General features: G+C 42.5%; 1 protein-coding gene across 5 annotated transcripts in view; it reads left to right on the top strand.

Annotated features, from left to right (window-relative positions):
* The window catches only part of erg (ETS transcription factor ERG), a 276,979-nt gene that overhangs the window by 124,528 nt on the left and 136,628 nt on the right, over window positions 1-15,823 (top strand). For 2 of the 5 annotated variants that reach the window (XM_078560285.1, XM_078560287.1), the window contains exon 1: window positions 5,007-5,150. The exons of 1 other annotated variant lie outside the window; for it this stretch is intronic. In XM_078560285.1, the coding sequence (XP_078416411.1) occupies window positions 5,133-5,150 (18 nt within the window). In that variant the 5' untranslated portion in view covers window positions 5,007-5,132. Of the gene's footprint in view, window positions 1-5,006; window positions 5,151-5,262; window positions 5,387-5,416; window positions 5,577-15,823 lie in introns of those variants that run through there. 2 more of the 5 variants (XM_078560288.1, XM_078560290.1) reach the window with 2 other exon arrangements.

Consider the following 15,823-nt stretch of genomic DNA (forward strand, 5'->3'; position numbering starts at 1 on the left):
ATCTGAAACAACTTCATCCGGAAACTTGTGTGCGAAGAATATGTTCTGTAACCCCCTTATCACAGTCTCAGTCATCGTAGTGTGGAGTCTGGTAGGTTTTACCTGGGGTAACAGTCAATGATATTGAGGTATGCTTTACTGCAAAAGCCAAAGTGGTCCAGTCCCAGTCCCAGTCCCAATCTTTTCCAAGGTCTATCTGGGAAGCTGGATGGTAATAAAGGCTTTGTGGTAGCGGGCTATTGATTGCACAAGTGTGGCAGGACAAGACAAAATCTTGAATTGCCTTTGAAATGCCTAGCCACCACACAGATTGATGTGGATATGCTCTACACTTCACCATTCCCAGGTGACCACCATGGATTCTATGAAGAATCTCCTCCCTCATAATCTTGGGTATTATCAGGGGGGAATTAAAGACCAGAAGATCATCCACTATCATTAGATGCTTTCGTTGTTCGTGGTATTTTTGTAAGAGCTGGTCAGTTGGACTGTATTTTGACCAACCTTCTTGGCAAAACTTCCTGACTTGGGCACACTCCGCACCCTCCTCCTGTGCTTTTTGGACTTCTTGAAGCTTTCATTCAGAGATTGGTAGGGAATTCATTAAGATTGATTGTTTCCAGCTAGAAAACAAGTATGCAGTCCTGGGTAATGGCATGATCCACCGTAACTTTGGATAGGGAGTCACCTGCAATTTCCCTGGCATGTGCACTGCTGTGTACTGGAACACATCAACCTAAGCCTGAAATGTTGGATGTGTAGGGGCATTTTGATGATTTTTGTGGAATTCAAGGGGGTGACCAATGGTTTATGGTCAGTCTCAATTTGGAATGATAAACCCATCAAGTAGTCAGGGAATCTCTCTGCTACCCAGGTTACTGCCAATTCTTCCTTCTCTACAGTTGCATAGTGTTGCTCTGTTTCTGTCAATGCCCTGGAGGCAAAATATGCAGGCTTTCTGCTGCCATTCTTTTGGACCTGAATGAGTACAGCTCCAAGGTCTGTTGAGGGTGCATTGGCAGCCACCACCATGGGCAATGTTGGATTGTAATGCACCAGTACGTCTGAGCAGGAATCCAGCCCTTGTTCTGCCTACTGATAAATGTGGTGCCACCTAAAGTGATGGTACTAATTTCCGGCTTGTTCACCCCCAGTGGACAGAAACAACTCTTTCTTAAAGGAAAACAGAATAAAGGATGAAATGAGAATAAAGGAAGGCTTCCTTTGCATTTTCATAATGCCTTGCGTGACTAAGCAGTTTACAGCAAATTAAGTTTTTTTTTGAAGTGTAGTCATTGCTGTAATGAAAGAAACATGGCATCAGTTTGTACACAGCTAGTTCTCACAAACATCCATGTGAGAATGATTAAATAATCTGTTTTTCTGAGGTTAATTAAGTAATAAATATTGGCCAGGACCACTTCCCTGTCCTTTATAAAATCGCACTGTGGGGTCTCTGGGATCTTGTATATCCATCTGAGAAGACAGAAGAGCCATTAGTTTAACCTCTCACCCAAATTCCAACAGTGCACCACATCCTCAGTCCCAAAATATCAGCCTTGATTTGTATGCTCAAGGCCTGAAGTGGGACTTGAACCCAGAGGCAAGAGTGCTACCAACTGAACCATGTCTGACACCTAGGCCTCAATTTTTCGCTCGTCGGGCATGTGCGATCGGCGGGCCGGGGAGCAGACAGGAAATGGGCCCTCGACCATGATTGGCCCTCTGACCATGATTTCATTCAGGCTAGCTAAATAACGGCCAGCCAGCGTGAAACACGCCCTGTGAGGGGCTCAGCACTGCTGGTGGAGGTGAGAAGAGGGCAGGTGTCAACGGGCGCTGGGAGCGCTTCCGGTCAGCTCGCTGAAGGCAGACAGCTGCCTCAGGGAGCTGCAGACCTCCAAAGAATAAAGGAAACGACAGAAATGCTGCAAAATATGTCCATGCAGCACAATCAAGCACCTGAAAGCACACCTCATTAAAAAAACAGTCCCCGGATATCTCTTTTTATTTTATTTCCCCATGGAGATTTCATCCCGCCCTGGATCGAGATTTGAGCAAAAGTGTAAAGGCCGCCTGGCCGATTGACCCATCCACCAACCATAAAAGTGGACGGGCCACGAGAAATCGCTTTCAATTGCCTCCTTAATGGGCTTAATTGCCCGTTTAATTGTCGGCGGGCACACTTCCCGCTGCTGCATGTGCCTGCCCATAGGACATAAAATACTGGTCCTAGAGTATTTAATCCTCTCATGTCTTCCTTCATCTGGCTTTAGCCAATTTATTTAATCTCCTGAAAGAAGGTACTGCACATTCACTCCCTGCCTCCACGGAAATTTGAACAAAATTCTAGAAAATCTATCTAACTTATGGCCTATAATTGACATCCTTACCAACTGCTTTCCGTAGTGTGACATTCCCGTTCCCCCATTGCCATCACTATGCTCAAAAAATAGGTAATCTCTACTTTTAAAATCTTGGACACGTTGGGGAGAAGATTGCTCTGTTTGTTTGTTTATAGATAGAGTATGGGCATGCTATTTACACTGATTCACCACAAATATTAAGTAGAAGAAATCTTGCCCCATGATTAGTGACCTTCCTCAAACCCAAGTTAGCGTCACCTGACCATTATTTGTTGACAAATTCTTAGCAACTTCGGTAGTGTCCAGCAGACTGAACTTTGGCTCTTCACTATGGTTCTTAAGTATAAAATAATTGAACAATTGATTTAATTATATTGCAATGAATTATTTATGAAATTGTAGACCTCAGCTGGGAGAACATAGGTTTTGGTGAAAAATGGTCAGTTGTGTCACTTTGCTGCTGGTCCACAACTATCTCATCTTGCACTGTCTTCTGAAAAGCATTTTTATTAATTCTTTCTCAGTACATGGGCATCGTTGGCAAGGCCAGTACTTATTGCCCATTGCGAGTTGCCCTGAGAAGATGATGATACACCTGAGCGGGCAGTTCAGAGGGGAGTGAAACGTCGACCCCATTGGTGTGGGAGAGACATAATAGGCCCAGAGAGGATGCGAATGGCAGTTTGCCTTCCCTAAACAGACATTAGTGAACCAGTTGGGATTTTATGACAGCTTCATGGCCAGTTCAAATGGTCAGCTTTACTGATATCAGCTTTATATTTCCAAATTATTTTAAAGAAACCCTCAACTAGCCGTGATGTGATTTGAACCCTTATTTGACCGAATTATTAGTCCAGGCCTCTGGTTCTCAAGTCCAGTGACATAACCAAGAACACAACCACAAGAATTAGGGGCTGGAGCAGGCCAATCAGCCCCTCGAGCCTATTCTGCCATTTTATCAGGTCATGTGATCTGAATGTGGGCCTAGTCCATTTTTCTGCCTGCCCCCGCACCCCCCCCCCACCACCCCCACAACCATAACCCTTGACTCCCTTGTCTATCAAAACTGTATCTAACTCAGCCTTGAATAAACCTTGAATATATTCAATGGCCTAACCTCCACTGAACTCCGGGGAAGAGAATACCACAGACGAATGACTCTCTGAAAGAAAACAATTCCCTTCATCTCATTCTTACATGGGAAACCCCTAGTTTTCAAACTGTAAAAGCAGAGACAGTTATTAAAATGGTAAATCTAAAAACACTGGACCTGACCTCACAACTATAGAACAAAATCTCTCAGTTTTTCAATAGAAAGCTGCTTCTTCCTTTGTACATTTCCTCAGGACAGCCCATAAAATTACAATGCCTTTAGTACAGCGATATTCAGAACGTTTCCCAACAGCCTTATCCATTTCCTCTTCCAAAAGTCATTTGCAATTTATCAATAATTTTGGTTGTGGATACATGCATAGCAGCAAAGTAACATTAGCCAAAAACAATGAGGGCAATAAGCAAATCCTTACTCTGTTGTTGAGAATAGTGTCAAAGAGGACAGACTTTGTACAGGAAACATCAATCCTCAGTAATATCACTTTACCCAGAAATATTCAGCAATAAAGAGATTTTATGGCAACCGAGGAGGCTGAAAAAGTCGATTACAGACTGCTCTGGCTGCAGGAATAAGCAGTGATAGACAAAACATCACAGGATACAAATGCATAGAAAAAGTGACTAATGCAAGGAAAGAACTAACTTTATTACATGTATTAATTCCCATTTAAAAAGCTTGAAATACTCTATGGATGCTGAGTCCATCACCTGGTCACAGTTCCCTTGTCGGACATGTCCAATAAAAAAAAATTCATTGTTCATGTGGACTGTTCATGTTTCTTTTAATCACATCATACAGACCTTGAGGATAAGCTGTTCCAAATTTTAAAATGGGTTATATCACATGATCTTATCACAAAAATAGTAGAAGGAGGAATTTTAGATGACCCCCACAATGTAGTTTCAGGTCTGTGGCTCTTTTAAGGCAGATTGTAATCCTGCAGGACTTTGGTGTATTGTAAGTGCTTGGTAATGATCTTTATGTGACCTAGTTTATTTGTCCCATGTTGGAAAGTAATTTTACTTGGATGTCAAATAAGAGCAGGACAAGGTTAACTGTCATGTGTCCCACTGACAAGAAAGGCCACTTGGACGAGATACCAAAGGTCCGTTACACCTGTGGCACCCTACACCAATGTGCATCAGCACCTTCAAAAGAGGAAGGGGAGGAAAATGCTAGTGGGAGCAAAGAGTGATAATCATCATAATAATAATAATAAAGTGCACAGTCCCCCCATTTCAGATGAGTTAAGGTCAGAATTTTAAGCCCTTGTTTCAATATGACATCTGTATCCTGTGGCAAAGCTGTGCGAATTAGACATGTAACCATCATCTCACACCTGCCTTGAAGATCAACTTCTGAAACGCAGCAGAGAGAGAGAGAGGAAAAAAAAAAGAAATCATCAACTACGCATCAAGAAAAACAACATTGTTTTCTGGTCAGTCTTATCTCTGTGCTCCAAAATATCCTGTTTCTTAGAGCTAAGCCAGCCAGAACCAATAGAAACCTCTTCCTGCTTCAGACTGACTTCATTTCCCAGACTTAGCACAATCTCGCCGCCTCCAAAAAAAAAACTTCAACAGCCCTGACTGGGCATAAGCTTCTTTAACAAAATATTAGATTAAAAAAAAAGAAGGTCCTTTTGAGTTAAAATGGCCAGTACAATAAAGGTAAGAGTTGCTGGATTTTCTGTATTTTTAAACGTTGGGCTACAAATCATTGCTCTTCGCCAGATGTGTTAAACGGTGAATGAAGCAACACCCTCTTTTCCACAATGGAAGGCGATGAGCAGATTTCCTTTGTGCTGCCTGTAAAATTTCCTCTTTCCTACTCGAACTGTCCGGGTCGTTTGAAAAAACCTTTTTTGAGGAAAAGATAAAGATTTTCGCACACGCCCTGGGCTGGAGTGAGGCGCTTAATCATTACTTTCTTCCTTCTCTAAAATTTTTTTTCTATCTTGGTGCCAGTTTCGTGGCTTTGGCTGAGTGATCAGTTGAAAGAATGAGTGCGAGTCCCAGGCAAGGCATTGCCTTGAGATGTTCGAACGTGAAGATGGACTCTCATTGCTAATTTAAAGTGTAATTACCTTGCGTTCGGTATGTACTCTAGATTGGAAATAACACTAAGCTAGAGCCAGTTGGTGCTAAATTGTTGGATGCATTTGCAAAGCATCTAAAAGATATGTTTTGGGAAAGCATCTTTGTCAACTCACCTGTATAGATGCTGAAAATGATCAAAATGTAATCTGTGATGTTTGTAGAAATGTGTCATGTTTCTGGGTTAATTCATGAGAAATTACTGTGCTGAGTTGTTTCCATGAAAAGGCTCTTCAGTTTAGCTTGTAACTTTAAAAGCAATAATTTTAGTTATGAGGAATTTTGCTTCTAACAAAAAATAATAAACATCATCTACGAAGCTCAATGAAAGACATTTTTAGTAACGTCAGCCTGGATAAAAGTGCATGGAACCTGAATTCATCTGGAATGTCAATTGATACATTCCAAAGGGCTATTTATTTACTTACCCTAAATTCTAAATTTCTGCTTGATTGAGGCGTCTGGTTGACCAAAGTTGCTGAATTAAGTTTTAAGATGTGTAACATTCTGTTTTAGTGCACAACTTTGACTTTTTGTAATTTGGGAGAATATTATGAATTTAAGAAGGATTTAAAAAAAAATCTATTTTCTGTTCTGTGGGGTGCGCGTGTGAATATATATATATATATATATATATATCTTCACACATACTCTTTGGAAGTATTTCTTTCCCCTGGGTTTTACCACAGTTACAAGCCTAGTTTCCATTTTCATTCTTACAAACCACCACTTAGTGAAGTCCAAGGACTAAGCAGATGAAATCTGCTTTTTAAGTTCTTGACCCAACTCACGTGAAGTAAACATTTGAGTTTCCAAATCCCCTTTTCTCCTCAAAATAGAAAAATGGGAAAAATTTATATGAGGTCCGTTGTATGGAAAGTTTGACTGGCACGCGTCAGTCCATTTAAAGTCAGAATTGAATGCTATTCCAACAATTTTCAGTGCTTTTTTTCCCACTCCGATGAATTTGTGTGTACCACTGACAGATAGGCTGATGGTCATCGTACAGCTTGAAAACTGGGGGGGGAAGAAAGTAAAAATATAGCTCACTGGGAATGAATATGCTTTGTCCATAGATTAAATACCGTGCATTTGGCATGGAAGTATGCCATATTTCGTTGAAGTATATGTTATTCCAAGTCAAGTTGAAGCACTTGAACAGAGTAAGCAAGAAATCATTCTTGAGGCAGCTGATGCCAACTTTGCTGAAGTTGAATATTCCAGCACACGCAGGCTGTTTTTCTATGCAGCCTGTGTGTGGGATGAATGCTTGGTGGCCCAGCTTTCAGCTTCACGCTTTTGCTTGTTGGGAGAGTGTGCCCTTCAGAAGGTTCTGCCAAAGACAGCTGGAACTGCTATTTAAGCAGCAAAGCAGCCGATGTGTACTGAAAAAAAAATCTAAAGAGTGCTTGAATGCGCAGCAAATGTGCACTATCAGAACCATTCTTCTGGTTTCACTTTGACGACTCAACTTGAGAGAACTCTTTATATTTTTGGACCAATGCGTTTTACTTAAGCACTTTTTTTCGAGCAGATATCCACAACTTTCTTTTCTTTCCCCCAAAGATGTTATTAAGGTGGAAGGCACAGCTGGCAGTTGTGCGGTATGATCTCTCTTCTATAAAATATGCTCTTTTTGTCATTTTAATGGAGGTGTTTACTCTTAAAGTCACACCCATTTCTTTTACTAAAATGGTGGACAGCTGACCAGTTACACAGGTGCCCATAGTATGCCCGTAGAGAGAGTTGGCCAGGGTAATCAGTCAATCAGGCATTCCCTTTGGGATTTTCCCTCCTTTCCCTGTAAAGAAATATTAATATGCCGCCTCCCCATGCCATCCCCAATGTGGATCTTCAACTCGCCAGATGACAAACGATGACGTTTTTAACAACATCAAGAACTACTCAGAAAAGAAATGAATGAATACTCTAGTTTTAATAACACTGTACAAAGTTATATTATGACTTCTTTATGCCCTAAGGTACAATCCTAAATCTCAGCAGGATTTTATTACTGAAGACTAAGTGGCACCAGTAATAATTAAATTGATGAATAGCCTGTGTGTACATTCAGAATTGCTGATTCAAATCTGGAGTTGGGTTATATGTGTTCAAGGTTATAGCACTCATAGGAGCTCAACAGTTAGAGTATTCTACTTTGTTAATTTTAACACTAGCAGAATAAATGCCTTAACATTGACTGGCTATTCCAATGCTCTCCTGCAAGGGCTCTCACCTCGCACCCTCCATGAACGTAAGCCTGTATCCTAACTTGGATTATGTCCCATCCACCCTACAGTCCTGTATTTATCGACCTACATTAGCTTGCAATCTGGCAATGCCTCTAATTTAAATTTCTATTCACTGTTTTCAAATCTCTCCTAGGCCTCACCTTTACCTTTGAAATCTCCTTAGCACTATGACTCTCTGAGACGTCTGCGCTCCTCCAATTCTAGCCACTTGTGCATCCCTGATTTTCAATACGCCAGTGTTGACGGCTGTGCCTTCAGCTGCCTTAGCTCTAGTTCCGTCTCCTCCAGGACATTCATTAGAATCTACCTCTACTAAGATTTTGGTCACCCATCCTAGTACATGGCTTGGTGTTAATTTTTGTCTGTTAACACCACAGTGAAGGGTTTTGGGATGTTTTACTATGTTAAAGGCACTATTTAAATGCAAGTTGTTGTTGCATGGAACAGAACGTCCAATAGACACAAACAATAATATTATTATTTTTTATTCATTCATGGGATGTGGGTGTCACTGGCCAGGCCAACATTTATTACCCATCCCTAGCTGCCCTAGTTAAGAGGGCATTTAGGAGTCAACCATATTGCTGTGTGGATCTGGAGTCACATGTAGGCCAGACCAGGTAAGGACAATAGATTTCCTTCCCTAAAGGACATTAGTATACCAGATGGGTTTTTGCAGCAATCGACAATGGTTTCATGGTCATCATTAGGCTTTTAATTCCAGATTTCTATTGAATTCAAATTCCACCATCTGCTGTGGTGGGATTTGAACCTGGGTTGCTGGCTTGCTGGATTATTAGTCCAGCAACAATATCACTATGCTATCGCCCTCCCCCCCCATTGTGACTTTCTTTTATCAGTTTCCTTTTGGCCTTGTTGGAATTAGACTTTATGTTTAAATTATTTTATTAGTTGTGTTTCTATAAACAGCAGGGCATGTACAAATTTGCCTCTCTGTTCATGACTATGGGGCAACCAGTATAACACCAATGCAGTGCCAAACCTGGTTTACAACGTGCCCAGAGAGTCCATGTATTGAATGAGCTTTTTAATGTGACCACAGCTTATTTAAAAGTTCTGAGATAGCGTGAGCTCCAACTGGCACCCATGAAACATTTAGGATTCATCTTCTGTGATTTGATTTCAACGTGTGTTTGTATAGAGCTGTATCTAACTGTTCCAATCACTGCCAGGAATTGATTACAGTAGAACTGTACCCTCAGGCTGTAACAGTTCAAATGTTTAAACTGGAGTATAGATTAACGGGTGATCTAATAGAGGCATTTAAGATCATTAAAGGCTTTGACAATTTAGATAGAAAGAAATTAGTTCCTCAGGCAAGGAAAGTCCATGTAAAGGGGGCGAAACCTTAAAATTAGAGCTCAGCTGTTTAAGGGGTGATGTCAGGAAACAGGTTTTCACACGAGGGGCAGGATTTTCCCCTGTCAGGGTGCATACAGGTGCGCTTCCGATCAGCGCCCCCAATCGGGGGCATGGCGCCATTTTACGTGGGCGGGCCAATTAAGGCCCGCCCAGCGTGACGTCCGCACGGAAGCACTATGCGCTCCCTGTGCGGGTGGGGCTGGGGGGAGAGTCCCAAAATCGAGAGTGCGGTCTTTCGCGCATGCGCATGAAAGAGCGCATTCATCTCCCTGAGGCTAAGTGCAGCCTCAGGGAGATCGGCTCTAAATGTAAAAAAGCTAAAAATAGAAAAATAAAATTTCCCTGACATGTCACCTCAAGTGACACTGTCACATGAGTTGGGATATGTCCATAATTTTTACAAAAACTTTATTAAAATTTTTAAAAACCTACATGAAACCTCATCCCGCCGGTGGATGAGGCTTCATGCTTTTTCTAATTCCTGCCAGGGCTCCTGGCCTACCCGCCAACCTTAAGGTTGGATGGGCAGGTCCATTAATTAGTGTAATTGCTCTGTCAATGGCTTCAATTGGCCATTGACAGGTCGGTGGGCATGCAGCTGATTTTGCTGCGCCCCCGCCTACTGGAAAATTTAAATAGGGCGCGGTGATGTTGGAAGTTCCGCCCAACGTCACTGCCCGTCATTTTACGTGTTGGCGAGCAGGCCCCACCCCCCCGCTCGCCGACGGGAAAATCCTGCCCTAGGAGTAGTGAAAATCTGGAACTCTCTCCTCCGAGAAGCTGTTGAGGATGGGTGTTAAGAGATCTGGAACCAAGGCAGGCTCCTGGTTTTGAGATACAAATCGGCCATAATCTAACTGAATGGCGGAACGGGCTTGAGTGGCTGAATGGGTTATTTCAAAGTCCTTAACTGATGGCCTCTAAATTAGCAATCTGAAATGAAAACTATCGCACCCAATGATGGAAATATTCAAACACCTTCAGGGCTTGTGGTTATCCTCAGCCCAGCCAATAAGAAAGTACTTTTTTAATACAAATATTGTTTCGATTGTTTTAGCTATGCACTGAGACTTATGGTCTATTGTATATTTTATCTGTTAAAGATATCGGTTTCTGTTATTTCCTGCTTATTATCCTCTGTAGTTGTGCCAATGCACCAAACTGTAGCAAAATACAGTGAAGTGAACCTCCCTACTACCCTTTAACTTCTGTCACAAAGCTTTGAAATGCTTTTTGAAGACATTATGATAGTTGAATTTCTGTTGGTAATATTTAGAACAAATGGCTAAGGGCAGGTTTATGAAATTCATCTGTGTGCTGCTTTAACCCATTCATTAACCTGCTTAACTAGCAGAATAGATAAGGGAGAACCAGTGGATGTGGTGTATTTGGATTTTCAGAAAGCTTTTGATAAAGTTCCACATAAGAGGTTAGTGTGTAAAATTAAAGCACATGGGATTGGGAGTAATATATTGGCAGGGACTGAGAATTGGTTAGCAGACAGAAAACAGAGAGTAGGAGTAAATGGGTTTTTTTTGGAATGGCAGGTGATGACTAGTGGGGTGCCACAGGGATCAATGCTTGGGCCCCAGCTATTCACAATATATATCAATGCTTTGGATGAAGGAACCAAATGCAATATTTCCAACTTTGCTGACAACATGAAATTTGGTGGGAATGTGAGTGATGAGGAGGCTGTTAAGAGGCACCAAGGTGAAATAGACAGGTTGAGTGAGTGGGAAAATACATGGCAGATACAGTATAATATGGTTAAGTGTGAAGACTTTGGTAGGAAAAACAAAATGGCAGGGTATTATTTAAATGGTGATAGATTGGGAAATGTTGATGTACAAAGTGGCCTAGATGTCCTTGTACACCAATCACTGAAAGCAAGCATGCAGTTAAGAAGGCAAATGGTATGTTGGCCTTCATTACGAGAGGATTTGAGTACAGGAGCAAGGATGTGTTATTGCAACTGTGCAGGGTCTTGGTGAGACCACACCTGAAGTATTTTGTGCAATTTTGGTCCTCCTTACCTAGGAAAGGATATACCAGACTGATTATTGGGATGCAGGATTGTCGTATGAGGAGAGATTGGGCCGATTAGACCTGTATTCACTGCAGTTTAGAAGAATGAGAGGAGATCTCATTGAAACATACAAAATTCTGACAGGGATGGACAGACTGGATGTAGGGATGATATTTCCTCTGGTTCGGGGGTCTAGAACAAGAGGTCACAATCTTAGGGTATGGGGTAGACCGTTTAGGGCTGAGATGAGGAGAAACTATTTCACTCAGAGGATGGTGAACCTATGGAATTCTCTATCACAGAAGGCTGTGGAGGCCAAGTCACTGAATATAGTTAAGGAGGAAATAGATTTCTAGGCACTAAAGGCATCAAGGGATATGGGGAGAGAGCAAAAGTATGGCGTTGAGATAGAGGATCAGCCATGATCATACTGAATGGCGGAGCAGGCTCAAAGGGCCAAATGACATACTCCTGCTCCTAGTTTCTATGTTTCTATGTTAAAGTAACCAGGTTAACAGACACATTAAACAATGCATCAAGAAGTTGCAGATGGAGTCGGTAGCTTAATTCTTTAGATATTCTGTTATAACAAAAATTATTACAGAAGATATACAAAGGCTACCTGGGGATGAAGACCATGTATAATTTAATTGATTAGATCTCTGAACCTTTCATTCAGAATGTAATCACTCATTGGTGTCTATATAAATCCTGATTATAGGTTATGGTATGCTGCTCGTTCTCAGAGGTTCAACATTTTACACCTAAACCACCAGGACTTCTGATTAGGTTATAACAGTAACTGAGTCCTAGAGGCCGAATCTTTGCCAGGGACCAGGAAAACATAACCTGCACACTTCTGTGATGTGTAAACTGTTCACCTTACCCATGTGTGACTTTGCATTCCAATTTTATCTTTTCACTGGGGTTGGGCTTGCAGTGCATTTTGTGAGCCGAAATGGAGAGTGTGAGGAGTGTGGGTGCAGAGGCAGGCCTGTTACAAGGCCCGCCTTAGTCCTCCAACACAGCAGCAAAGCCCCCAACCTTGTTTAAAGGCCCCCTAAACCTCATAACACTCCCTTCACCGCTGCACCCACTCCCATGCCAGCCCATGTCCCCTCAGATCACCCTTGCCACCCCATGGCACTGCTATGCACCCCCCTCATGTATCTTCCATAGTCACTCACCCTGTATGCACTATGTACATTCCTCAGGAACAATGCAATAGCAATAGGAATTATTTTAAAATCATTGGAAAAACATTAAACCTCTAACAATCTAAGAAAACCCTGAATGTAAATACACTACCATTGACAAAAAGAACCCAAGGAAAAAAAATGGTAATCCTTTAAGTGCCTATTAGGTTTGTAAATGACCAATAAGCCACATCAAAGACACATTGGGCACTATTTACTGGAGGGACAGGGGTCTCACCTGCCAGCTGCAAAGCCAGCAAGAGCTCTGTGCTGCCTCTTTTAGGGAAGGTTGGGCAGCAGTGGACTTTCCCCTGGATCAAGGATCCCATGGGCAGATGCCCTGGCTGCTGAGAGCTACTGGTCAGTCAGAGGCCAGCTGCTCTATTGAATAGTAGCGCCACTGGGGAAGTGGAGGCTGATGCCAATACTACACCCACCTGAGACTTAGGATTCTCACTGGATCCCAGGCCATATATGAGTGATGGCAGGTGGAGGTCGCATTCTTGGGATCATGGCAGATGTGGGGGAGGGGGTTTGGCAGCAAGAGCTGGTGGGTGGCTCTCAGTAGACTCCCCCTTTCCGATGCTGGATTCCTTGATCAGGCACTGTGTGCCTTTTAAACAAGGGACCCCCCTGGAAGCCCGCAAGCAAACCTGCACAGGGATTGCTTCTCGTGCTCCCTGAATAGTGAGCCCCCCACCTGCTGCTCAGTTAATACCAGTGGCAGTGGGATTTGAGCTCCTTAAGTGGGCATTGCTTGCCCCTGTAAGGACCTTAATTGGTGGAAGGCCAGGAAGTCCATCCTTGGGCCTCCCCATCACAGATCTCCTCACAACCAAGTTTGCCACAGGGGAGGGCATTAAATTCTGTCTGTCCTGTTATTAAAGGCTTATAAATGTTTCAATAGTTCTAAGATCATCTGCTGAGCGGAGGCATTTGAAATCGCGCAAGTACTGAAAATGGAGCAGCTGTAATTGCAAAATCTTCCAGCTCCATCAGCAGAACAGATATCCATTTCCATTCAAGACAACATGCCTGTCAATCAATGGATCGGGAGCCGGGTGCAGAGCATTTTTTTCTACGTTTAGAAAACAGCCAGATCTGGCAGCTCAATTAAATCAGGGCACAAAACCATGACAGCAGAGGACATCTTTTTACATTTTTTACTGCACTTTGGTGATTTCTCCATTGGCTGACAGCCAGACTCACATAAATGCCTTTACTTTGTTGAAACAGCTGGGGAGAAGGGAAACCTTGTCTGATTGACAGTGTTATCATGTTATAATAAGCTATTTTTTGTGACCACTTTTGTCAATGTCCCAATGTTTATTTGCACATGATAAAGAGGTGTGAAGTGTTTATAGCTTCTGTAATTGATAATTTAAATGTCTTTTATAGGGTTCTAGCAACAGCAGCCTTTTTTGAAGAAAATTATGAATGTGTGTGTTTTTAAACAGTTCCACATTTGCCATTGTTACTATCGGGTTCACTGTTATGTACAGAGTATCTGAGGTGAATGGGCATGGAAGTGCCATTGATTGGCATGGAGAATATGAGGGGTCATGGGTGTAGATGAGGGGGTTGAGTTGACATGAAGATGGCATGGGGAGTGCGTGGGGGAGTGAGGGGCGAGGGCTAGAGGGCCTACAACATAAGGAAACCACTGGGTCAAAGTCCTAGAGAACTGAGGCGGGCCTTATAAGCAGTCTATTTCAGCATTCAGATGCCCCTGTCTGCCTCCAATTTACTTCCCACATCTCACATCCATCCCTCTTACAGAGCAAAAATTAACACTTCGTACTCAGGTGGGTCTGCCGGGTTGGGAAATTTCCCAACTCCAGCTACCCCTCCCGAAGATGAAAATCCAGCCTGTGTCTTTGATGTGGTTTCTTGCTTGTTTACAAACCTAATAGGCATTTAAATGATTACAACTTTTTCCCCTTGTGTTTTTTTTGTTCCAGTATCAATGGTAGTGAGTTTGAATTCAGGGTTTTATTAGATTGTAGGTTTAATGGTTTTCCAATGATTTTTAAATAATTCTTATTGCTAATACATGGCTCCTGAGGACTGTACATAGTACCTGGCTATGGAAGATAAATGGAGGGGGGCACGTAGGTGGCATGTGGTGGCATAGGGAATGTGAGGTGGCTTGGGGGTGGGTGGGGGTTTCGGGGGTGAAGGATGAGGTTTGGGGGCCTTTAAATGATGTTGGAAGCTGGGCTGCTGTGCTGGAGAACTGAGGTGGGCCTTCTAACCAGCCCACCTCCACACCAACACTGCTCGCTCTCTCCATCGCGGTTTGCAAAATGAACTGTCAGCCCTACCCCTGTGTGAAAAGATGAAAATCCCTTGTAAAGCCACACGTGGGTCGGGTGTGCATTTTGTCAGTCTTGAAAGTGTGCAGTTCGGGTTTCCCCGAGCCAAGATGGAAATTTAGCCCCATGTCTGTGATTAAGAATCGGTTAAATAAATTGCTGAAGGAAAAGTTGGTAAAGAGGTGTGGGTCCAAAATGGGGGCACATGGGATTGGGACTGCTGCTTGCGTGGACAATAAACACCAACCTGCACAAATTAGACCAAATGGCTTGCTTCCATGTTGTAATTTCTATGTCGTTTCTGATATTTAACTTAAGATATGTAACTTAAAACTCAGAACTAACCCCAGTATATCATTTACCTTTATAATGTTTCCTGTCATAAATCTCCTTTCAAGGGTGAAGAATTCAAACTTTTCTAACTCAGTTCTTTAGGAATCAGTCTTAAAGCTCTTCTCTGGGCTGATTCAAAGGTTTAGAAGCTGCCCATTCTTATATGATATACAGTATGTTTCAATATTACCAACTTTCTGAATCTCTTGCCATTATTTTTACATCAGTCCAACCTCAACTGATAAAAAATAAATCCTGTTTCTGTAGCATTTATCTTACTGAAACATTAAAATAATGTTAAATTAGTGTCAAAGTTCCTGTTTACATTGTATGATAAGGAACGAAACAGTACAGGAAGGTCTCTGGTTCAATGTTTGGTCTGTGTGGTTACCTGGACAACTGTCGGGTAGGGGGAGCACTACAATTGGCCTCAGTGCCTGTGAGTTAGAAAGGGGATAATCAATTAAACTTCCCACTCCTAATCACTGGCTAGAGATTCCTGTTAGAAAGTGTATGGGAGGGGCAGGGTCAGATTGAGGCTTTTGCCCCATCAGCAGCTGAAAAGCATCCTTGACACTCTGAGACAGGGGTGAGGTAACAGAGAGGCTGCTGGCTCTGGCTGAACACCCCTCCCCCACCTACCTCCTCCAATCAGTTGACTAATTTCACTGATTATTATTATGAGTACTGAGTTACCATGGTCCTATTTAATGGGCTCATGGAGTTGGGAAGGAATTTC

This window comes from Cetorhinus maximus, chromosome 16 (assembly GCF_964194155.1).
Source record: "Cetorhinus maximus chromosome 16, sCetMax3.hap1.1, whole genome shotgun sequence".
Taxonomy (NCBI): domain Eukaryota; kingdom Metazoa; phylum Chordata; class Chondrichthyes; order Lamniformes; family Cetorhinidae; genus Cetorhinus; species Cetorhinus maximus.